A 24,884-nucleotide genomic window follows, 5' to 3' on the forward strand; every position below is an offset into this window, starting at 1 on the left:
GTGTCGTCGTGCTACACTATCCTCTTACTGAAGGCTTTTAATGATGGTGGGATTTTAATTAAAAATGTCTCACACTGCTCGAACTTTTTGTTTCAGCGACTCTCTTTGTTCCCAGTGCCACCTAATGTGTGACTGCTGACCAAAAAAACACTTCTTTTCATTTAATGATAGGATGGTAAAACCAGTCCATGAATTCAACCTAACCATGAATCCTAGATACGAATGTTAATAACTGACCTGAAGATGATTATGAACCCTGGTTCCTCACCTTCCTTTGGAAGAAAAGCTTCAAGACTCTTCTGTTCTGTGCCACCAAGAGGCTTTGAGGACCAAAGACCTCATCGCTTACATGAACATTCATTCAAATTCCTTTACATTCTGTTTTTTCCCTCAGATCCTTCCCTTATATTTGAGTCTATTTTTCACTGCCATGGCTTCTGGAAAGCTGGAATTCTATCCCAGAGGCTTGATTTGAGGAGAATACCAGAAGATTTCCATCTCCTTTGGATTAAACGAGGTAAATTCCAGTCATGAGTTTCACACACCTTTTGGATCTTAGAATGTCTGCAAATCAAGCTGTCTGGAGCAATAAGGCAGTAAATTTATAAAGTAGTGTGAAAACAAATCCAAAACCCAGGCCAGCTTATACATCTCTCACCCTGATCCGGGATCAGTCTATTCCCCAGCCGATTCTGCTGCTCTGCTGCCTCCTGCATCTTTTTCTGCAGTCGAAGAGGATGGATTTCTCAGCGAAATTGGAAATCTCTTCCTCATTTCCTCTCCTGTGCCTCCTCACACTAACTCCTAACGTGGCAGACTGATGAGGGCTCGCTCTCTTATTGAGAAAACTAATTGTCCCAAATAGACTCCACTTGCGCCCTTCGGTAGTGGATAAGGTTACAGGCACCATTCAGGCACCGATCGGTTTAGTGACGCTCTTTTTGCTTTTTTTTTTTTAAAAACATGCTCGGGACTTTGCTAATGTCACCTAATTAGAGCAATTTCAGTCTAGGGAAGCAAAATGATTCACTTTGCTTTTATGAAAGGCTTTTATTGTCGTAAGGCAATCGTTACGATGTCAACCCGAGTGCGCTTTCCAGGTCTTTTGTTTACAGAGACCGGTGTTTAGCCGAGCTCTATGACGTCTCGGTGATCCGGCGTGTAATTTGATCACCGCTGACGTACGATCAATGTGAAATCACTACAGTTTAACCTTCCTGTTCTTTTCAACTCGGATGATCTCTCTTGAGGTAATATAAGATATAAGTACGTCGTCTACTCAACTCTATGTACGTGTATGACTGCTGCTTAATTACTAGCTCTGAGTCGAGCTGCTTCTGCTTCTCTGGATAAAATCGGTTGTATTGTAAGAATTTTTTCATTCTTTTTAATCATTATGTTAACACCTGGTCTTCCCGTCCACCAGCAGAACCGAAGTGGACTTATGGGACATTTTAAATCGGTTTAAACGAATGAATGATGTTCAGGCTGTGAGTCGGATATAAAATTTCAGTCTTTCACTGTGTTTTTCTCCTCTGTTGGAGAACCTTAAACAGAATTGTACTGGTTGAAGATGAAATTTGAGCTGCTTTTTCGATGAACAAGCACTTGGAGCATCTCAGAGAGCAGAAATGGGTTTGATATCATTTACTTTAAAGGTACACACATTTATGTGGGGAAAAAATCAGGTATCAGGTACTTTGCAATATAATATCTCAATAACTACAGCTGTGTGAGGCATAAATATTAGTAGGTAAACATAAATATCTGTAATATCAGTGATCTGTAATTAGTTAATGTTAAAATAAAATATTCACTAAAATAAGGCGTAATGTTGTAACTTAGCTCAGGTCCAGATAAAGGACAGTCACATTTTTTCCCCTCTTGGGATTATTCCCACTTCCTGTGCTAGTATCATTGCTTCATTTACGCTTTATCGAACTAGAGGTGTGAGAGTGTGTGAGAAGTGGAGCTGTGTAATAGAGTGTGTAAGAAAAAGTGAGAAAGCGATAGTGTGTGTGTGTGTGTGTGAACACAGGGAAGTTATCTTGCAGTCGTGTGACTCACCCGTGTTGGGGATGGTAAGACGTCCTCCCAGGAAGTTGAAGGTGCCGTAGGAGGTGTGGACGGCGTCCCGCGGCAGAGTCTTGAAGTAGCTCTGCGCCGCGAGACGGCTGGTGAGGTGTCCGCTGTCGCCGCTCACTTTGCCGTTAGCCATGGTGTGCGATCCATTAGCCAGTGGCTCCAGCAGCGGGCCGTCGCTCAGAGAGAATTTAGGAGTTGGGTCGTGACGCGTCCGCAGCGAACCCTGGTAACCGGGCGTGGTCAGGTCCGGCTGGATTGTGAGCAAGTGAGAGTTTTCTGTGAGAGAGAAAGCATGTGAGGAAAAGCTCTAAAAGAGACGACCACCCCCATGAAAAAATTTTTAAAATGCCAGATGAACCAATCAAAATATGAATGTGGAATGATTGACATTTTGATGTTCAATGTCTCACTGGAAGCCTGCCCCCTTCCCCCTTAAGCATGGTTAACTCATTCATGTGAACGTGTTCCTCTTAGCTAACAGATGTGTAAACATCTGAAAACAGTGAAACAGTGACAGTAAACAGTGAAACCTTTCACACATTCCATGAAGGGCACTGGACAAGATTTGTACCACATCAGAAGTCTACTGTATTCGTTTTTTACACAGTCGGACTATTCGTCTCCGGGGTTGGCAGGTCTAAAGAGATTACCAAAAAACCCTTACAGAAAGACATTTGTTCAGGAAATGAGCTTAAAGTACACACTAACAAACAGAGTTCAACTGATAAACACATAAACCGATCCGGCTCTTGCTCGGTGAGCGGGCCGCAGCCGAGTGACGGTGTTTCTGAAAAGAGCCGGCTCACTTAAGCATGCCGGCGGCACCTTTCCCTTTTCCACACCACTGCCATTTTCATTTCTCCGCCGTCAGATTAAAGGGGGGAAAATCAGCGGGGAGAACATGACATTAAGATCACGGGTGGAGAGCGTCCAGCGTCTTAGCGCGCTCAGATGGAAAATGGCCGGGGGATGATGTCAAAGGTGCTGGCTGATGGACTCACACACAGGCTTTCTCACTGCTAATAATGGAGTCAGTAGTGTATTAATAATGGCACAGTGATTATGTTTATGAAGTGGAGCTAGCTAGTGTTGTCTAGCTAATAAAACTTTAAAGCTATTTAGGTAATGTTTAGTGTCTTTGGTTGTATGTATAGATCATTTTAACTTATAAATGATAACAGCCATCTACCAAACTAAAGAACATCAATAGCTTTATTTTTATTTATGTATTAGCTGCTAGGATATAATTAGCTGCTAGTGAAGTTACCTGTATCTAGGCTAGGTTGGAAAATCCTAATAAATGTGACAAATGAAAATGAAAAACAAAGGTGTTATGATGAACACAGAGATGGTTGTAAGAGAGGAAGGATATCGTACTGCAGCGCTGTGCCCGGTCCGGTGCCCACACACCTGGCATGGCGGGTTTGATACCCACGGGCTGGAACCCGGTTGTGAGGATTGACGAGTCGGCTACGTCTGCATCCAAACCTTCCTTCTTTCTCCGATACACGAGGACCAGGACCACCAACAGAAGAGTGAGACACAGCGCCACGGCAACGATGCCCACGTAGAGAGCCACATCCTCTGCACCGGACACGGCTACACACAGACAGAGAGAGAGATGCATTAAGAGCACATCTAACACAAACTCTTTACTACGGGCCATATTTTTGCCTCTGGTTCCACTATTTAAGGTTCAGCTGTAGCACTTATTCAGACTTACGAAGTCTATAATGTGCAATTCACTCTTTTATCATTCTTTAATATCGTTAATCAGGCATAAAGCCACAAGCTCGCACCCACCAATCAAGGGAAATCGGCTCATGTCTAACGTGGGCCCAAAAAGTCGGCAGATGAGGTCACGGGCTAATTTGCATATTCATCATGATCATTAGCATATTGAGAGATTTTGCAGGAAGAAGGTAAGATGTAGATTATACAACGAGGTGTTTCTTCTTATTTAAAGCGGGGTCGGTTTTGGTCATGGCAGCACTTTTATTTCTGACTGCCTTCAAGAATTCAGACCTAATGAAGCAGTGGTAGTGAGTGTTTAGGAAATAATTGGGAATAACTTATTAGTTATTGGTATATTATACATCATCAAGATTTTGTTCATGTTTACAGATGACAGTACATCTCCTTAACCACTTAAAGAAGTTAGTTAACATTTACAGGAAGTGACATATAGTCTATATCTATATATATACATATTTGTTCTTAGTCTATATATATAGGCACATACCACCTAATACACACACATGTGCCTATATTCCAACATACAGAATATTCCTAGCGCAGAACAACTAGCATCCCGCCCACCCACCACTTCCGTCTCTGTGATACACACCGCATGGGGAAAACTGCTAAAACACTCAATATTGAAATGGCACTCAAACTGAGTCAACATCGCTTTCCTCCAAGTCTCTTCTGCCTCCTCTCTCTAAATACCTTATAAAGCGTTCCCATGTTTTAGCAGAGCTGATGCTTTTTAACACAAATCATGAACAATTATTCCATCCAGGACTGGAAATGCAGTAAATTCCATCACCTGAACTCAGTGGTGATCAGTGGTGCAAGAGCCTTCGAAATTCGAAATAATAACAGTACGCTGGATCGAGTGTTGTTCTGTAAGCTGCTGTATAACGAGACATCTTTGTTAAAGCAGACGTGCAGCCATTTAATGCGATAAAGCCGACTACGAATTGATTTATTTCAACGCTCGCCATCTTCTCATTCATATATCATTATCGTTGTCATTGTCATCATCACTGTCATCATAATTGTCATCATCATCATCGTCATCTTTGTCATCATCATCATCGTCATCATCATTGTCACCATCCTCATCGTCGTCATCGTCATCAGTCATCATCGTGATCATCATTGTCACCATCATCATCATCGTCATCATTGTCACCATCATCATCATTGTCATCAGTCATCATCGTCATCATTGTCACCATCAACATCATTGTCATCATCATTATCATCATCATAATGATTATCATCATCATTGTTGTCATCATCGTCCTCATCATCATTGTCCTCCTCCTTTTCATCATCATCAACATCATCATCATCATCACAGTCATTGTCAACATAACCACAGTCGTCATTATCATCATTGTCGTTGTCTTCATCATTTGCATCGTTAGCATCGTTGTCAACATCAGCTGCATCATCATCATCGTTATTGTCGTCATCAGCATCATCATTGTCGTCACCATCACTGTTGTCAACATTGTCATCATAATCATCTTCATCGTCATCATCATCGTCTTCATCATCATCATCATCATCGTCTTCATCGTCATCATCATCATTGTCGCCATCATTATCATCATCATCATCATTGTCACCATTATCATCATCATCATCATTGTCACCATCATCATCGTCATCATTGTCGCCATCATCATCATCATCATCATCGTCACCATCATCATCATCATCATCATTGTCGCCATCATCATCGTCATCATTGTCGCCATCATCATCATCATCATCATCATCATCATCGTCACCATCATTATCATCATCATCATCATTGTCGCCATCATCATCGTCATCATTGTCGCCATCATTATCATCATCATCATCGTCACCATCATCATCATTGTCGCCATCATTATCATCATCATCATCATTGTCGCCATCATCATCATCATTATCATCATCATCATTGTCGCCATCATCATCATCATCATTGTCGCCATCATCATCATCATCATCATCATTATCATCATCATCATTGTCGCCATCATCATCATCATCATTGTCGCCATCATTATCATCATCATCATTGTCGCCATCATCATCATCATCATCATCATCATCATCATTGTCGCCATCATCATCATCATCATCATTGTCGCCATCATCATCATCATCATCATCATCATTGTCGCCATCATCATCATCATCATTGTCGCCATCATTATCATCATCATCATCATTGTCGCCATCATTATCATCATCATCATTGTCGCCATCATCATCATCATCATCATCATTATCATCATCATCATCATTGTCGCCATCATCATCATCATCATCATCATTATCATCATCATTGTCGCCATCATCATCATCATCATTGTCGCCATCATTATCATCATCATCATCATTGTCGCCATCATCATCATTATTATCATCATCATCATCATCATCATCATTGTCGCCATCATCATCATCATCATTGTCGCCATCATTATCATCATCATCATCGTCGCCATCATCATCATCATCATCATCATCATTATCATCATCATCATTGTCGCCATCATCATCATCATTGTCGCCATCATTATCATCATCATCATTGTCGCCATCATCATCATCATCATCATCATCATCATCATTATCATCATCATCATTGTCGCCATCATCATCATCATCATCATCATCATCATTATCATCATCATCATTGTCGCCATCATCATCATCATCATTGTCGCCATCATTATCATCATCATCATCATTGTCGCCATCATCATCATCATCATTATCATCATCATCATCATTGTCGCCATCATCATCATCATCATTATCATCATCATCATCATTGTCGCCATCATCATCATCATCATCATCATCATCATTGTCGCCATCATCATCATCATCATCGTCACCATTATCGTCGCCATCATCATCATCATTGTCGCCATCATCATCATCATCATCATCATCATCATCCTATCCATCCACATCCAATCTTTTTTTTTCTTTTTTCATTTTCTTGCTTTTGTGTTACATCATATTACATTTGACAGCATAGAAAAAAAACCCTCACCATTGTCTTCTTCTTCTCTGTATTTATCAGAGGTTTAAATCAAAGTGCTTGTGTTTTAAAGGCGGCGATCCGGATGTTAGTGAAAAACCCTGTCTCCATAAAGCAGAGGGCTTTTTTTTATTTAAGAAAACCTGAGGATGCTTTCATACGTTTCCATGAAAAGCCTTTTGTGCTGATACGAAAGGGTGGGAAAAAGAAAAAAAACCACAGAACTCAGACGAGACGCGCGCTGTAACTATGGAGATACATAATTTATCTCGGGTTGATATCGATGTTCTCATAACTTAATATTGTTACCATGGTAACAGCAGCATCGATGGTGACATCTACAAGTAACTGAATGAAAAAGGGTTGTATTTTAACAACAGTGACTGAGATTGTGAAGCTTTCTGTGAGGAAACGTTTATTCAACGTTTAGGGAACGATTTCGCAGGCAATGTTGTGTTTTGCAAGTCCATGCTAACCAGCTAGATTTGATTCGAAAGTTAAGGAACTGAACAGGAAGTTGTTTCTCAGATGTTCTGTAACATTAAACGGATACAAAACGCTAGCCAACGTTCTTTATAACGAACAAAAGAATGGTATTTTCGGCAAAACCGCCGCGGTGTACGGGGAACCAAATATTTTCCGAGGTGCAGTTAGTGAAACGTAATACAACTGCAGAGCGCTAGCAATAACGCTAACAACTCCAACTCCCTGCTGTTGATTAATTCCCTATCACCGCACCCCCCCTAAGAGGTGTAATTGTTACCTTAGACGATCTCCGCTCGTTTATTCCAGATCGTCTTTTTTTGACGCCGTGTTGCTTTGATGCTTTTTCACGTTTATCGTCTGATTTCACTCGATCGCTTATCTTTTATTAACTAAACCGAGCAAAATGAAACGGGCGCATTTCTGAAAACACACACACTCTAATTTCTCAAGCCAAGCAGGCGGGTATAAAGAGAAGGTGAGGCGTAATGGGAGTGAACGAGTGGTGTGGGAGGTAGAGAATGATGGAGAGAAAGAAAAAGAATCAGAAAAGGCTTTAAATGCGGTGAACGAATCAGAATTCTGAACACGGACTGAAAGCGAGACGGATAACGGCTAACACGCACTCAGGCTGAATAAACTCTTGTACCTATAAGGCAGAGCGTTATTGACGTGTTCTTTTCAGAGCTTCGGTCTGCCTTGTGTTCGGTTTGTATCGGGGCTTTATTCCTCTGGAGAGCGGCCGGACCGGACCGCGTGTCTTGCCTCGCAGCTTGCTACATCAGCACTCCTGAATTTTTACGGCTACGATATTGAACGACACACACACACACTCCCAAAAGGAGGAGGGAAAGAAAGAGAGTGGGCGAGAGAATAGAAACAGATTTATCTACCGCCTTTTTTGCCTCTGCGGAGTCTGTGGCCCGCGGTGCTGAGACTCAGACAATCACGTCCAAAACAATCCTAATCAGCGGTGTCAGTGGGAAATGGGATTTTGTGACGGCCGGCGTTGCGGCTCGTGGGTGTGTGTGTGTGTGTGTGTATGTGGGTGTGTATCGTATAGCATGTGTCAGCGGTTTCGAATGCTGCTCTGAGACTGTGACTCGTTCGTCCCAACAGCACACACTTCCTCACTCCCACTGTTCAAATGAAATGAAATTAGATCTCAAACTCTCAGTGAAGGATAAGTGAAGATAGAAAACCTTGAAGAGCAATAAGAAGATTTCATCAGCTCTGTATTTTAACAATCTTACATACAGGAGATTAGCGTGTGTGTGTGTGTGTGTGTTCACATATATATAAATATATGTGTGTGTCTCTGTGTGTGTCAGACTGGTTATGTGTTTATGTGTCTGTATCTACGTGTGTATCTGTGTGTGTGTGAGTGTGTGTGTGTGTGTGTGTTCACATATATATAAATATATGTGTGTGTCTCTGTGTGTGTCAGACTGGTTATGTGTTTATGTGTCTGTATCTACGTGTGTATCTGTGTGTGTGTGAGTGTGTGTGTGTGTTCACATATATATAAATATATGTGTGTGTCTCTGTGTGTGTCAGACTGGTTATGTGTTTGTGTCTGTATCTACGTGTGTATCTGTGTGTGTGTGTGTGTGTGTGTGTGTTCACATATATATAAATATATGTGTGTGTCTCTGTGTGTGTCAGACTGGTTATGTGTTTATGTGTCTGTATCTACGTGTGTATCTGTGTGTGTGTGAGTGTGTGTGTGTGTTCACATATATATAAATATATGTGTGTGTCTCTGTGTGTGTCAGACTGGTTATGTGTTTATGTGTCTGTATCTACGTGTGTATCTGTGTGAGTGTGTGTGTGTGTGTGTGTTCACATATATATAAATATATGTGTGTGTCTGTGTGTGTCAGACTGGTTATGTGTTTATGTGTCTGTATCTACGTGTGTATCTGTGTGTGTGTGAGTGTGTGTGTGTGTGTGTGTGTTCACATATATATAAATATATGTGTGTGTCTCTGTGTGTGTCAGACTGGTTATGTGTTTGTGTCTGTATCTACATGTGTATCTGTGTGTGTGTGAGTGTGTGTGTGTGTTCACATATATATAAATATATGTGTGTGTCTCTGTGTGTGTCAGACTGGTTATGTGTTTATGTGTCTGTATCTACGTGTGTATCTGTGTGTGTGTGTGTGTGTGAGTGTGTGTGTGTGTTCACATATATATAAATATATGTGTGTGTCTCTGTGTGTGTCAGACTGGTTATGTGTTTGTGTCTGTATCTACGTGTGTATCTGTGTGAGTGTGTGTGTGTGTGTTCACATATATATAAATATATGTGTGTGTCTCTGTGTGTGTCAGACTGGTTATGTGTTTGTGTCTGTATCTACATGTGTATCTGTGTGTGTGTGAGTGTGTGTGTGTGTTCACATATATATAAATATATGTGTGTGTCTCTGTGTGTGTCAGACTGGTTATGTGTTTATGTGTCTGTATCTACGTGTGTATCTGTGTGTGTGTGAGTGTGTGTGTGTGTTCACATATATATAAATATATGTGTGTCTCTGTGTGTGTCAGACTGGTTATGTGTTTATGTGTCTGTATCTACGTGTGTATCTGTGTGTGTGTGAGTGTGTGTGTGTGTGTTCACATATATATAAATATATGTGTGTCTCTGTGTGTGTCAGACTGGTTATGTGTTTATGTGTCTGTATCTACGTGTGTATCTGTGTGTGTGTGAGTGTGTGTGTGTGTGTGTGTGTTCACATATATATAAATATATGTGTGTGTCTCTGTGTGTGTCAGACTGGTTATGTGTTTGTGTCTGTATCTACATGTGTATCTGTGTGTGTGTGAGTGTGTGTGTGTGTTCACATATATATAAATATATGTGTGTGTCTCTGTGTGTGTCAGACTGGTTATGTGTTTATGTGTCTGTATCTACGTGTGTATCTGTGTGTGTGTGAGTGTGTGTGTGTGTGTGTGTGTTCACATATATATAAATATATGTGTGTGTCTCTGTGTGTGTCAGACTGGTTATGTGTTTGTGTCTGTATCTACGTGTGTATCTGTGTGTGTGTGAGTGTGTGTGTGTGTTCACATATATATAAATATATGTGTGTGTCTCTGTGTGTGTCAGACTGGTTATGTGTTTGTGTCTGTATCTACATGTGTATCTGTGTGTGTGTGAGTGTGTGTGTGTGTTCACATATATATAAATATATGTGTGTGTCTCTGTGTGTGTCAGACTGGTTATGTGTTTATATGTCTGTATCTACGTGTGTATCTGTGTGTGTGTGAGTGTGTGTGTCTATGTATATGTGTATTTGTCTCTCTGTGTGTCAGACTGGTTGTGTGTGTATTAATGGATATCTGTATGTGTGTGTGTCTGTTCTTGATTGATGTTTATTTGCGAGTGTGTGTGTCTATGTGTATTTGTCTCTGTGTGTGTGTGTGTCAGGCTGGTTATGTGTTTGTGTGTCTCTCGTTATGAATGTGTATCTGTGTGTCTGTCGTGATCCATGTGTGTCTGTGTGCGTGTGTATGTATCTCTCTGTGTCAGACTTCTTATGTGTGTGTTATCAATGTTCTGTATATCTGTGTGTGTGTCTACATATGTGCGCATCTGTCTGTGTGTCAGACTGTGTGTGTCTGTCATGATCGTTGTTGTGTCTGCGTGTGTGTGTCTATGTATATGTGTATTTGTCTCTCTGTGTGTCAGACTGCTTGTGTGTGTGTGTGTCATTATCAATGTATATCTGCATATGCATGTGTGTGTCTATATATATCTATGTATATGTGTATTTGTCTCTCTGTGTGTCACACTGTATGTGTGTGTCTGGCATGATCGAGGTGTATCTGTGTGTGTATGTTTGTTGTGATGGATGTGTATCTGCGAGTGTGTGAGTGTGTATCTATGTATATATTTATTTGTCTCTCTGTGTGTGTCAGACTGCTTGTGTGTGTGTGTGTCTATGTATGTGTGTATCTATTTCTCTGTTTGTCAGACTGTGTGTGTCTGTCGTGATCAATGTGTATCTGTGTGTGTGTCTGTCGTTATAGATGTGTATCTGTGTGTGTGTGTCTGTCGTTTTAGATGTGTATCTGTGTGTATGTGTGTGTGTCTATGTGCATGTGTTTCTGTCTCTCTGTGTGTCAGACTGTGTGTCTCGTTATCGATGTGTGTGTGTGTGTCTGTGAATGAGTGTGTCTGTCGTGATCGATGTGTATCTGTTTGTATGTGTGTCTCTCTGTCTCTCTGCTGTGTGTCAGGCTGGTTATGTGTGTGTGTATCTTTGTATTAGTTTGTATCTGTGTATCTCTGACTCTGTGTGTGTGTGTGTGTGTGTGTTCATGTTTTTATAGCTTGGTGGGGACTAGCCATATGGATCGTAATATCTGATGGTTTTGACATTGTGGGGACATTTGGCCGGTCCCCAAAAAGCAGGTTTCTGCTTAATTGCTTTTTCTTTCTTTTTTCTTTTCTTTTGTATTTTATTTTATAAATCTATGTAGGATGTGGGTCTGGATGAATGGATAGATGAATGGAGGGATGTATGGATGGAGGGATAGATGGATGGATGGATGTATAGATGGAGGGATGGATAGATGGATGCAGGTTAGTGTTAGGCATAAGGTCCTTAGAAAGGAGGTGAAACAAACAAGTGTGTGTGTGTGTGTCAGTAACACAGACCTCAAGACTCTACATCTCTCCGGCGACGCAGTGAATGCAGTATTGTTTGAGTAACTCACATACACACAGCTTTGTTTGTTTTGATTCCACAACAGTGAAGTTGTCAAAGGAAACGATTCTGTCGGAACTCGCCCACCATCTCCGCCAAACAACATCAACAACAATAACAACAACAACAGCAGCATCTCCGCTACAATTAAGAGAGCTGCCAATTGCAGATCTGAACGCTGGCATCGGTCTAATTAACCCGCGCTGGAGTTGTTAATTGCACCCTTAATCGTAAAGTCTAAAGAAATATCATCACTTTCTTTTGTCAGCTGAGTTCTCAGGAGTCTCAAAGAGTCAAAGTGTACAGTCTTCTGCTTTAAATGGCACGCTTGTGATAAAAAAAAACCCCAAAAAACAATTAGAATACGTTTACATGACTGTTTTAGCTAATCAGGTTTTAGAATGCAAATAAGGGCTCTGAATGTGGTAGATGTGTGTAGGGCTATTAGTTAATTAAGAAACGAATGAAAAACTAGTTTTAGCTTCAGACTGGACTGCGAGCAAAGCAGGAATCAGGTCATGTGAAAAGATAGAGCCATCAGGAGAAACCCTGTGATGTTACACGCGATGTGTGTCTTTCGCATCCGACACTGCTGCAACTCGATCTTTCACAGGGCACATTCGCATGACAGACAGATAGGTTAACCAGCAAGTGCAGGTTCTGGGGAAGGCGTGAACTTATACATCCTGCAGGAAGCGTGTCTCTCGCACGTGACGTCCACGAGAAGCCGAGCCGAGCCGCAACCGGATCTCTACCTGCAAGCGGAGTGTGCCAGAGAGAGATAGCGAGCGAGAGAGTGATGACGAAGGCGTAAACAGAGAGAGAGGCTACAGGTGCTGGGGAAGGATAAGCTGAAATAAAAACCCGGTGCCCTGCTGCGAGCCTGCACACACGGCGGCGAGCTTTAGAGCTGATTTCGCGTGTGTCTCGCACACATGAAAGCTTCATCGCTGTTGACAGCGATAGAAAGGTCCTGGTAGAATTAGCATTGCTGATGCTAGCAGGTCAAAACAAAACAGGCCTGGGGGTCACTTCCTGTTCAGGAGAAATCAGGACGCACCTTTGTGTTCAATATGCATCCTCTCAAAGACATCACACACCTTTGCTTTCTCTCTCTCTCTCTCTCTCTCTCTCTCTCACAATTTCTCTTTGTTCAGACCAAGAGCTCCTTGAGCTTATCGGAGCATCAGCAGACCAAGTTTTTATCAGAGCCAGCAGGTGTCACGTGCCCGATTCCTCCAGGCTAACTATAGACTCGGCTCTGGGATACATCGATTTTTTTTGTGTGCAGGCTGATAATTGAAAGGATGTCCATCACGCTTTAATTGACAGAGCTAATCAGGTTTTATAATTGGATAGATTCTACCTAATTCAGCAGTGCCGCTCATCTCCTCTGTTTGCTGTCTCCACGTCCTTTCTCTGTTACACAAGAAATTCTTTTCCGCTCAGGTAGGAACTGATATTACTCTCCTTGCCCGGGCTGTTTCTCCTTCTTGCTCTAATCTCCACACAGCTCAATGACTGTAGCATAATGGAGACCTAGGCCCTGCAGTGAGACAGGTGTCTGGAGGTGGAACAGCCTGGCTGCGTGAGTCAGGCGAGAGAGCGAGAGAGAGTGTGAGAGAGCAAGTGTAGAGACTTTCTCTTCTAAGTTCCCTTCAGTGCATCTTGCATCATATTATAGTTTTAAATCTCCCCAAGCTTCTACCTCTAAATACCATGCAGCACTCAAAAATAACACCTCTGCATCACACCACATAAATTCTTCCAATCATTTGCATACTAAAACCAGATTTCTCTACCAGACTGTCTGTTCTCTGCGTTAGATTATAAAGTGAAGATTCTCAAATGAAACAAATCAGCTCTTACGTCATCAGTCAGCAATCAGCGTAATAAAGACTATTTTAGTGCCGCAAATCTCATTTGGAAATTAGTTGAGTGTGAGATGTTTTTGCCTCTGTTCAGATACACAGAATTTTAAGAATTGAAGATAAACTTCTTATGCTGATGAACTGATTGTAGTGTACTGTCTTCCTCACTCTCCTTCATCACGTCCTTTGAGAACAGGTATACGCATTGCCCTATATGGGATTACAGTTCCCCAAGCCCTGTTAGTTTGTCACTACATTCGTCTGATGAAAACCCGAACAGGAAAGTAGACAATATCACACTGTCCACACATACTACCTACCCTGAACCACCACTGGAACAGCATCTGTAGGAACTGCCAGTAGGCTAGTGATTAATTGGCCCAATTTTCTTCTCAAACACTCGCCCGCTTTGGTTTTCCCATGTAGTTAAAGTAGTAAAATCTATTGGCAAGTATACTGCTCAACTGGGAAATGCTACATTCATCCTTACTAAGATATGAGCACCATCAATCGTAGAGCACTGTTGAATTCCTGATTCTGATTGGTCAGAAAGTGTTGATTCAGTACGGAATAAAAGACTCAATAAAAATATAATCATCTCTGGGGTGGTAAGAGTTTCATGTTGAGGCATCAGACCACCCTGCTGCTCAGTATCTTTTTTACAAAACTTAAGAAATAAAGCATGTTTTATTTCTTACTTAAAGCATCTAGAAAAATTCTTACAAAACCCAAACCCCATCAAGACGTCAAAGAGATGCCCCTCGTGAACAGAATCGATGTCTCTTTCTTCAGACCGAGCTGCGTCCATAGTTCACATTTGACATTTTGGAAAGTTCCATAATGTCTCTACACAGAAACAGATTGACCGTCAAGCTTGATCAATGTGTATAATGGACAGAAATTTATATTTCATGTCTGTTGGGAACAGTCTTTGAAAAGAATTATAAAGTGTACCCAACAAGAGCAACGGGTCACCAGTTCTTTAAATCACACCAATCTCTCTTTTGCAGAGGCAGAATCAATACTAGTCTTCAACACTCACCAGTGGCTGCACACTTGCACATTAAAATCAAGTCTACCAGAACATTGTATAAAACTCAATAGGAAGCCCATCTACCCCAGGGGGACGGCCCAGTGCTATTTGAAAAGCAGCAGACTTAAGTTCTTGTATGGTTAAAGAAAGATCTAAAGCAGTTTTATCTTCTGGAGACAGCTTTGGTACATCAGACGATAGCATTTGTGAACACAGCAGCACTCCCCAGAATTTCCCCAAGGCGGAGGAAGTACGGCCATTAGTCATGAACAAAATACACACTTGTTTACTTTCTTTACAAATGCTTTTCTATTCCAACAAAGGGAAATGCTTTCATGCATTCATTTCTTAGAAATTTTCTCATAAGCCGAGATCCCACAGTAGTCCGTTTTACTGTGCTAGGAGATACCGGAGATAGTATCTCTGGGAAATTTTTCCAAATCCGATTGGGAACCTTCTCGGTTGTAAAACTCTTCTCTATTGTTTCTCCACCTTGATATTGTCATGTACAAGTGCTGCCAACACCGTTCTAGTCTCCGATGCACAATTTGGCTGTGTACCATTGGCACTAATCATAGCCTTAAAGGACTCAGCTGTATTATTTTATTCCTACCATCTTAAATATCTTGACCTTCCAGTTTTCTCTTCATCAATTACCATGTGCAACTGAGTAATGAGGGTTGGTAACCTAGTGGGGTGGACCACTAAGTTAATGCTGCACAGTCCCACTGTCCACATGGAGCATCACATTTTCTCCCTCCAGATACCTTACTTTACTCCCACCTCCCAAAACTACAAAAAAGTTGGGCAAGCTACTCCAAATTGCCCCTTGTGAATGGGCGTGTGCATTGTGCCCTGAAATAGACTGGTCCTTCATCGGGGGGGTATTCGCACAATCCTACTGCCCCAGTGTATCCTAACCAGGATAAAGTGCTAATGTTCAAGGAAACTATCAAGGAAAGCTAAATGTATCCATTACTACAGGTTTTCAAGAACGTAGCACAGATCACCTAAATCCAAGAAAGTGATGTGGTGGGATCCATGATCCTCTAAAAGTCCAATCAAGTCAGAATCCAGTATTATATCACTTACTATCCCAGTTGACACTAAACAAGGACCTTGTTCATTTCAGTTTCAAGCAATGACTCGTCTTAAACAGTTACAGCAACACCCCTATCTAATTTTGGCATTGTGAGGGATACTCTTACATACTAATCTTGGCATGAAACACTAACAAATATACTCCCGTAAACCAGGGGAGAACAAAAATGCTAGGTATGGTCTAAAATGTATGTCTCGGTAATAGCATCCCTTTCCACCACATCTACTATTGTGCTTCATTGTCAATATCATTATACCTTTCCTGCAAGTAAATGTTTTTTCTCTCGGCAGCACGCTGTTCAGCCCTGAGAAACTTGGCAGGATCAGAGAAGCGGATAGCCAGTGAGACATTCTTTTTCTCCTTGGTAACAATCCATTAAGTTGTGCGAAAGTATATGCATCTGCTATCTGCAGTGATGGAGTTTCCAGTGAACAAAAATACTTGTCTCTGAAAGGAGAGAGATGTTTCAACATTACTCAACAGTGCCCTTGACTTCAGCCTCAGCCCCAGACTATAAAATAAAATGAGATAATGTTTTATTCTTTTTGCAGTACAGCAAATTCATTGTTTGAAGACACAATAGACAAGCCAAGGGACACAATTTGGAGGGAAAAAATTTACTGAGTGTAAGTAGAAGGATCTTTGGAGGAATCATCGCTAAACAAGGCTAGCCCACTATGTGTCCATGTCCTTCTCCGATTTTATTCATTGGAATGATGCTTTTATCCAAAGCGACTCACTTTTGAAACAACTGGGTCTTGCTAGATGCCCTAACAGATAAAGCTTATGGATGGTAGGATTTAAACTCCACAACCTTCTAATCAGTTGCTCAGTGGACCACTAATGCCTTAAGATGTTGGTTTTCCACCTTTGGCACCAAATCATAGCATTACCTTCAGCTTGTTCATTCATTTCTAATATCAACAGCACATTTTCTTATCACACCACTAAACCACATATCCTCAATTTCATTGTTGTATCACCTTTTTAAGATTCCTCCTACTCTGAGGACTTGCATCTCTCTTTTAGTTGAACATCTGCCATCTGTTGCTGTAGTATAACTGGTGTGCCATTATCTGGAAGCCATCATGAAGACTTGGCAAAAAATACTAAACTCCAAATATCACCTTCATGGGACCCAGTCTAGTAAAAGGGAGTAAGAATGTGACAGGAAGCTGAAAAGCAGCTAGAAGCATCCTTGTGTTTCTCACTCTTAAGAGGGCAAGGGGAGAAAAGCGAGACACAGCAGGGTGCCCTGATCTAGGAAGCACTTTCTCACAGATTTCACTGAGGCTACTGTCCTTCTCCATCACTACTGGGGGAAAAGTCTTCACTCATAGTGACAGAGCATTATCACACACTCCCCAAGAGGCTTTCCAACCTATAGGACTGAGTGAAAGAACCTTTCTTTTGGATCTTGTTTCGATTCCTGGCATCACGCTGAAAGATGGTGGTCCAAACCCAAGTTGGACCGCAATGGGGTCATGTGCTCCTCTACTTGAGAGTTATCATAGTGAGGACCTTTTGTAAAGAGAGTCTTTCTCTCTGATAAATATGAACCAGCGGATACCTCAGGCGTTATCGAAGAACATTCGTCATGGGGAGGTAGAGATTTTTCATCCCTGAGGCTAGCACTGGTCTTTCATGTCGAGATGAATAATGGCAAGCTCTTCAGTTCGTGGAAATATGGCTATTAAAATCTTCAACAGAAACCTGTGACCACCATGGTGGCTCTGCATAATGCAATCTTTCATGTGGTCTGAAACCTAGGCTGGAATAAAGCTAATGGATCAATTCAGGACAAGGAAATCAATTAAACTTCATCCTGCTGAAATCACCATGAAGCTTATTAGGCAGAAAAAGAGCAGGTTAAAAGGTTACTGTGCTATTTCAAATACGCAATTACCGCTAGACCACCAGAAATGGTTGCTTGTACTGTGTTCATTAGTGCTGTTGCATAAATGAGGGCGGTAATGAAGGGCTTCCACATTCGACTCAACCCCCCCCCCCCAAATCACCAGCCTAATGCCCTCCAACACCTGGCCTTGATTTCACTGCTTGGCCAACAGCCAACCCATTAATTAGCCTCACGTGCAGCACAGCGGTTTAAAAGCAGGATGTTTTGTTGGCACCAAAGATTCCTGCTGCTCGAACAGAAACACTAAGCACATACGTACTGCCTGCTTGGGAAATGCAGACACCGCTGCTCTGACGCGAAGCATCCCCACAACAAGGCTTTGAGCAAACAATCAAGCCTTCTTCCCTGCCCTGAGCTCCTTCCGAGGAAGAAGACTAATGCCGCAGTCTTCAGATCATGCTGGCACTCTAGTTTATTTTTATTCTGGAATATAGCAGGAAGTGGCCCATGACAAATCCTCTTGGGCTGAACGCTCGCACTCGCTCTCACACTCTCTTCACTTGAGGTTTGGAGCTCTGGGAGCAGGCTGAGTCCACAGTCTTTATTTGCCTGAAAGTTTCCCCGAGCAGCTAATTATAGCCAAAAAATAGGAGCTGTGGTGCAGAGAGGCCAGCGGCAGCAGGATTTCTGCTTATTGCGATATATCACAGGCTTATTGTCTATGGACAATCATTGACTGGGAACAGATTGCGACAAGAATTACAGTGCGGCCGTCCCGCCATTCTGCTTCGCTGAAGAAACGAGGAAGGCAAAATCTGTCTGTGTGTGTCTCTAAAAGACGTGTATATATAGTTTTATATATATATATAATCTTGAACTCCTGATCCTGATTGGTCAGAAGGCATCGATTAACATTCAATAACGACACGGGGAATTCTACGATAGATGTCCCAAATTTAAAAAAAAAAAACTATTATTAATATAGTGACATTATTAAAGCATTTAGGAATGAGTTTCCAATGTCAGCGCTCTATAACTGACAGAAGAAAAGCACTTTTCTTCATAGATATGTTTTTGTTAACTTAAACCTGTGGAAGGAACAAGCATTTATAGCTTCTAATATTAGATGCAACTATTAATGAATGCATGATGCAGTATCGCTGTGGAATAAGAGAAATAAAACACTAATTATTTTCCAATAACCCCTAAAAGTTTTATTCCTTCCATAAACTACTGAGCGATCTCTATCTATAGACGTGTGATTCGAGAGTTAAAATAACAACAGCTTGGTGATACATGCCTAGTTTAAAGCTTGCAGCCTAATGCCCTTGGATGCCACATCACTGCAGAACGATTGATTCAATCCGCCAGTCGATGCTCTATTCTTTGCGAGTGTGTGATGGTGTGATGTGATTTAAACAGGGTTGTGTGTGTGTGTGTTTATAGTCTTCAGTGACTGCAGCAGACGAAAAACAAAATGAAAATAGGTGTTCACTAAGCCTCCATGCTCGGCTGACTGTAAGATGAGATTGCATTATGGGTTACACTGATTTAGCACCGGGGAGTTTGAGCTGAAAAGATTTAAATTCTTGTAGTTCTGGAGATTCAATTCCTGTACCCCCCCCCCCTTAAAAGTACCAGGGCTGGGTTATTGCTCATCTAGGGAATTAGCCAGCATCTACTGTAGCGTAACTTGTTTAGCATACGCTACAATTCCCATGCCATGGGTTTGATTATTGCATACTGATGAATATTCTTACCTTCACAGAACTCTAGTGTTTCTACAAGTCAATAAATAATTAGTGCACCACAGTGTTGGGTCACTGGGTATGGTTTGATGCTAGTGATTGGAAGATCCACCAGTGTTAGGATTTTTAATGCTACGCTGCCTCATGTTGTTTTTATGTTTTAAGTGAATCAAACTGGTGATGAAGTTTCTGTATCATCACATCCTCATGTCCTCTGTACAACTCAACAGCTCATGATTTCGGTTTTCAAAAGAAGAGCTGTTAGTAGAAGGGTCTGTCAGGTCTGATTTCGTTCAGGTCTGGTGAGCAGAATTCTGGACCTGTTTCCACCATAAGATCTTCAGTTTGGTTAAAATAAAAATGCTGTACGTATCCTTCAAAGTCCAACCGCTTTGCACACTAGATCTGTAAGCACACCCCTTGGTTAGATCCATAGCTTGGTCCTCAGTGTCAAACTGAATGAAATTAGGACTTTTTTGGTCCACACCTGAAGCTCTTCGTTAACTTCCTACAAATTCATTCAACCAAAGAGTCATTAGTATTGCTTTGGCTAGTCAAAACAGAAGCTCTTTAAATCTCCTGCCCAAATGCCAAAATCTGGTCAAGGTCTGCACAGTGTCCATCTTGGACATATCTTATGTTTTAAGCTTTATCTCTGGCTTTGAGAAGCCAAATCAGGCTAGTACAGAACAATCAATAGCTAATGATACTCTAGGCTTTTTACTTAAAAACGTAGCGTTAGTGATGTAGCTTTCATTAACATCACATCAAGTTTCTTGTTTACTCTTCAACCCTTGCTCTGTTTTCTTTGTTGTTCACTGGTGGTGTACCAAACTCGACTTGCTTTGTTGTCATGGTGACAACAAAGCTCCAGACAATACTAATCACTTTTGTCGGAAAAATTCTGAGAACGAGGTTTTAAGATTATGCGCTCGCCCCGCCCCTGCAGCATGTAGGTGAGTTTTCTGACTGGCACCTCAACCCTGAAACAGACAAACTATAAAACATCTACTTTCCATTCTTTCAGTATCACCTCAAACCACCATGGAGGATTCAGGTCTGAACTCTACTTTAGGAAAAAGTTTTGGGAAAGCTCTGATCACACCTCCGTCCATCCATGAAACATCCATGAGTCTACGCAACCTCTCAGTCTGTTTAAGACACTGTCCTGATCATTCAGAGACACTAGCAAGTGGACTGACTTGCTTCCCTGAAAACAGGAAGTAGTTCTGTTTAGCTGTGATTGTCATTGTTGTTGTGTGAAAATTTTTCAGTTAGTTAGTTTCCAAACAAAGTGGGCTAACTGGAGCGGAATATGTATAATACTGAGTAGGGATTAGGGTGGAGGGATTAGGGAGTAGGGTGCTGTTTCAGACACTGTTTTATGTATGAAATTTTGGCTGGATTTTTTCCGCAGCCACTTAGGATGGACTGTAGAGAGTTCGGCGTTCAACTGGCTGTTTACAAGTTTGCATAAAGTGGCGGTGTGTTTAAGCATGCAAAAAAGTAGGCCATTATTTTATGCAAAATTCTGTAAGCGATAAATAATTGAAGCGTGTTTTCAGCCATGACCTGCTGACAAACTGACGCAGCCGAGGAGAACACGAGGAACACGTGTGCCCAAGAGTCTGTGCTCCAAAATTTCAGTTTTTAAAGCAGGATTTAGTAAAATGGAGAGAAAGAGGAAAACAAAAGGAGGAGAAAGTAGAAGAATGGATTTCAAGAGAGGAAGTAGAAGAGGAAAAGAAAAAATAGAGAAAGAAAAAGGGAAAATAAAATAAAATAAAATAAATAGTAGTCAGGAGAAGTATAGAAAAGTTTACAAGAATTAATTCTCCTTAAGAGGATATGGAACTAGAGAGAATGGGAAAAAACACAGGATAAGGGTAGGAAGGAGAACAGGAAGGGGAAATAGAATAAGGAAAAAGAAAAGAAGAATAAAGAAGGTGAAGAGGAGTAAGTAATAAGTAAAAAGTAAAAGTAATAAGAAAAGTAGAAGAAGAAGAGTGAATGGATAGAGGAAAGAAAAGGAAAGAAAAGGAAAGTGTGGAGGGGTCAGTAGAAAAACAAGATGGAGCAGGAAAAGTGAAGAAAAAAAGTAAAGGAGTAAAGGGGAGGAAGTAGAAATGGATAGAATGAAAAAAGAGTAAAGGAGAGCAAGTAGAAATAGATGGGGGAAAAAAAAAGGTAAAAACAAATTTTGTAAAAGAGGAAAGGTCAAGAGAAAATTGGATTAGAAAAAAGTAAAGAAGAGAAAAAGAACAAAAAGGTGAGGAAGATGAGAAGAAAGAACAAGAAAGGAAGAATTTTCCATCCAAAGGAGAGAACAGAGAACAGGAAATAAAGAGAATGGAGAAAATGAAAAAGATAGGAACAAGAAAAAAAAAAGTAAAAGGTGGGGATGTCAAGGTGAAAAAAAATGAAAGAAGAAAAAAAAGGGAGGGAGTGGGAATAAAAATGAAACTGCGAGGGATAGAGATGGAAAAAGAAAGGAGGATGTGAGATGAGGAAAAGAACAGGAAAGCAGAATGGGAAATTGGGGTGGGGCGGATGGGAAGAGGAACGGGGGGGGGGGTCAGGCAGTAAACAAAAGAGAAGGGGAAGTGGAAAAATGAAAGAAAGAGCAAAAAAAAAGTAATAAGAATAGGAACAAAATAGAAAAGGTCAAGGGAGGAAGAGGAAGAGGAAAGGAAATGAGATGAGTGGAAGATGGAGGAAGTCAATCATGCACATGAACTGAGTGACATTAGCAATGATCCACCAGGGAGGAGAAACTCAATCAGATTTAATCTGCAGTCCAAAAATGAACAGCTGATTTCATCAATTATTAAAACACACACACACACACACACTGAACAAAAGACACTAAATAACCCACTTCATAATTGTTTAGGAAACCTCTAAATATCCCACTCATAATTTTATCAATTCAAGTAGATTTCCACAACAACAAAAAAGCACAAAAACTCCACAAGCCGCTTCACAAATGTTGATAAAACGCACAAAACTTGCGAGGTGTGCTGTTATGGGAAAATAATCAACCGTTTCCTTTCCACTTGTTCCTTTTTTCTACGCATCCCGAGGCATCTGGAGATTGTGCCAGCTCCAACAGAAGAGGCTAACCCTGCGAGGATCCTGAGGCATCCAGAGATGGACCAGTTCCAGCTGGATTCTGCTGGGTGAGGATTTGAGTATAACAAAGCAGCGCTGGCAACCCTATGTGGACTTCGATGACGACGACAACAACCTCCTAATTAACACACACACTAACATTCTACATATGCTGTATCTGCAGCACGCAACTGACTGCAGAAAGGACATTGTTCATAATCTCCGGTGTTTTGAATCATTTATAATCACACTCTCCGGGGTCAACCAAATGAGGATGAGGTTCCCTTAGAGTCTGGGTCCTCTTAAGGTTTCTTCCTCAGACAAAAACACACATAACTCAGAGCTAAAATGAATTGGTTAAAGTAGCACATTCCCAATACTGATTCAATGTATTTGTGTGCCTGTGTGTGTGTGTGTGTTGGTATTGTATATGTGAGTGTATTGTGTGTTTATATGTTAGTTGTGTACTCACTCTGTGGACACTGCTCGCTCGTACAGTTCAGTGACTGGAGGTCGAGACCCTGGCACGCTTTGCCTCCAGTACCCGGTACAGGCTGGGTGCATTCCCTACTCCTCCACATGGTGCAGTCGGCCCCACACGCTGACCATTTACTCCACTCACTCCAGCCTCCATCCACTATCACACCCACCCACACACACACACACACACACAAACACACAGAGAATAAATAGAAAATAGCATTACTGAATCATAAAAGCATTACAGGCAGTGTGGAATGTAAGTGGTTATTACAGGTCTGAACCTGAGCTGATTTAGCTGCACACACACACACACACACTACATGTACGTACAAACACACACCGAGACATTTTTCTCTCACTCTGTCTGCCTGCTTGTCTCTGTGATGGGTTGTGTGGTTTACACAACCTATATCCTGTCACACAGGTGCTGATGGTGCTGAAGCTGCCATTTTCATCGCCACACACATACACACACATACATACACATGCACACACACACAAATGCTTTTTATGGCTTATGACAACACCATTACAACTAAGTAGCTCCTATATGACCTACAGGTAGGTTTAAAAACGCCCTCTTGAGCTGCTATTATGGGAATCAACAAATTAAAACAAGGCAGAAAGATGGTTTGAGGGAATGCGTTGCTTGTTTGTTTTGATTGTGTGTGTGTGTGTGTGTGTAATGGACCACAAATTTCCTATTTCTTCCCAAGGTTTCTTTCTCGTTATTCGGCATCCAGGAGGATGGAGGGATCCAGGGCATGAGCGGCCTGAGGAAGGTTACTGCAGGGCTAATGAGCTCTCCTGGGGGTACTGCGATTTTACTTATTTATTTATTTTTTTTAATAATCGTAACAGAATCCGACCAAAAAACACACGTCTCGTTCTGACCCCCCTCATTAATCCACCCCTACACACGACAGCTTATTTACTGAACGGCTCAGACCCAACACCCCAATGCTACAGCCCAAAGGTCATGGCTCAGCTGAATAACAGGTTTTAAGAACACACACCGGTGTGTGTCGGGGTCATTAGGAGAGGAGCGAGTCGTCCATCAGTAGCGCTTATGGACAATAAAGATGTTTAGTCACAGCCGTCCTGCCGGGAATGAATTAAAAAGGTGCCAAGGGTTTAATTCGGCTCGGCGAGATTATTACTGCTGGTGTGTGTGTGTGTGTGTGTGTGTGTGAGGTGCTGACGAAGCCTTTGGTCAGGATCCAAACTGTTACATTTGGCACCGAAAGTGGAACCAATCACATAATTGTCCTTGTATGGCATTGAGCAGAGCCGTGCGTACCTTATTAAAGCGCGGGGGCCTGATGTAAGCGGGAATTAGTGAGAAAATGAAGACGAACGTTCGAGCGTTAATCGTCCGTTTCAGGTTTCACATTTGCGCCGTGAATCTAAAATGGAGGTGAAAATAAAAAGCTAGAAGGGAGATGGAGGATAATATGTTGAGATTTTTTATTGTATTGTGTGGTATTTAACCATCCCAGTGTTTATAAGAACAGGCTCATGTTTAGGTTTTTTAACCACAACCAAAAAATCTGCAGGGTTAGAGTTTGGCTAGTCAGATATACAATGCTAGGTCGAGCATAAAAGCCATAATGTTAGC

At 41.5% G+C, this 24,884-nt stretch overlaps 1 protein-coding gene and 1 long non-coding RNA gene across 5 annotated transcripts in view; one reads left to right on the top strand and one right to left on the bottom strand.

Annotated features, from left to right (window-relative positions):
* Positions 1–24,884, bottom strand: part of unc5a (unc-5 netrin receptor A) — a 205,000-nt gene that overhangs the window by 29,071 nt on the left and 151,045 nt on the right. For 2 of the 4 annotated variants that reach the window (XM_058415340.1, XM_058415321.1), the window contains 3 exons: positions 23,256–23,420; positions 3,496–3,684; positions 2,068–2,361 (listed from right to left, as the gene is read on the bottom strand). In XM_058415340.1, coding sequence (XP_058271323.1) covers positions 2,068–2,361; positions 3,496–3,684; positions 23,256–23,420 — 648 coding nt within the window. Of the gene's footprint in view, positions 1–2,067; positions 2,362–3,462; positions 3,685–23,255; positions 23,421–24,884 lie in introns of all 4 variants that reach the window. The other 2 variants (XM_058415311.1, XM_058415332.1) reach the window with 1 other exon arrangement.
* LOC131369036 (uncharacterized) lies at positions 394–24,327 on the top strand. Its single transcript, XR_009207228.1, has 3 exons — positions 394–517; positions 22,756–22,851; positions 23,983–24,327. It is a non-coding gene; the product is annotated as an uncharacterized LOC131369036 (long non-coding RNA).

The sequence above is a fragment of the Hemibagrus wyckioides genome, linkage group LG02 (assembly GCF_019097595.1).
Source record: "Hemibagrus wyckioides isolate EC202008001 linkage group LG02, SWU_Hwy_1.0, whole genome shotgun sequence".
NCBI lineage: Eukaryota > Metazoa > Chordata > Actinopteri > Siluriformes > Bagridae > Hemibagrus > Hemibagrus wyckioides.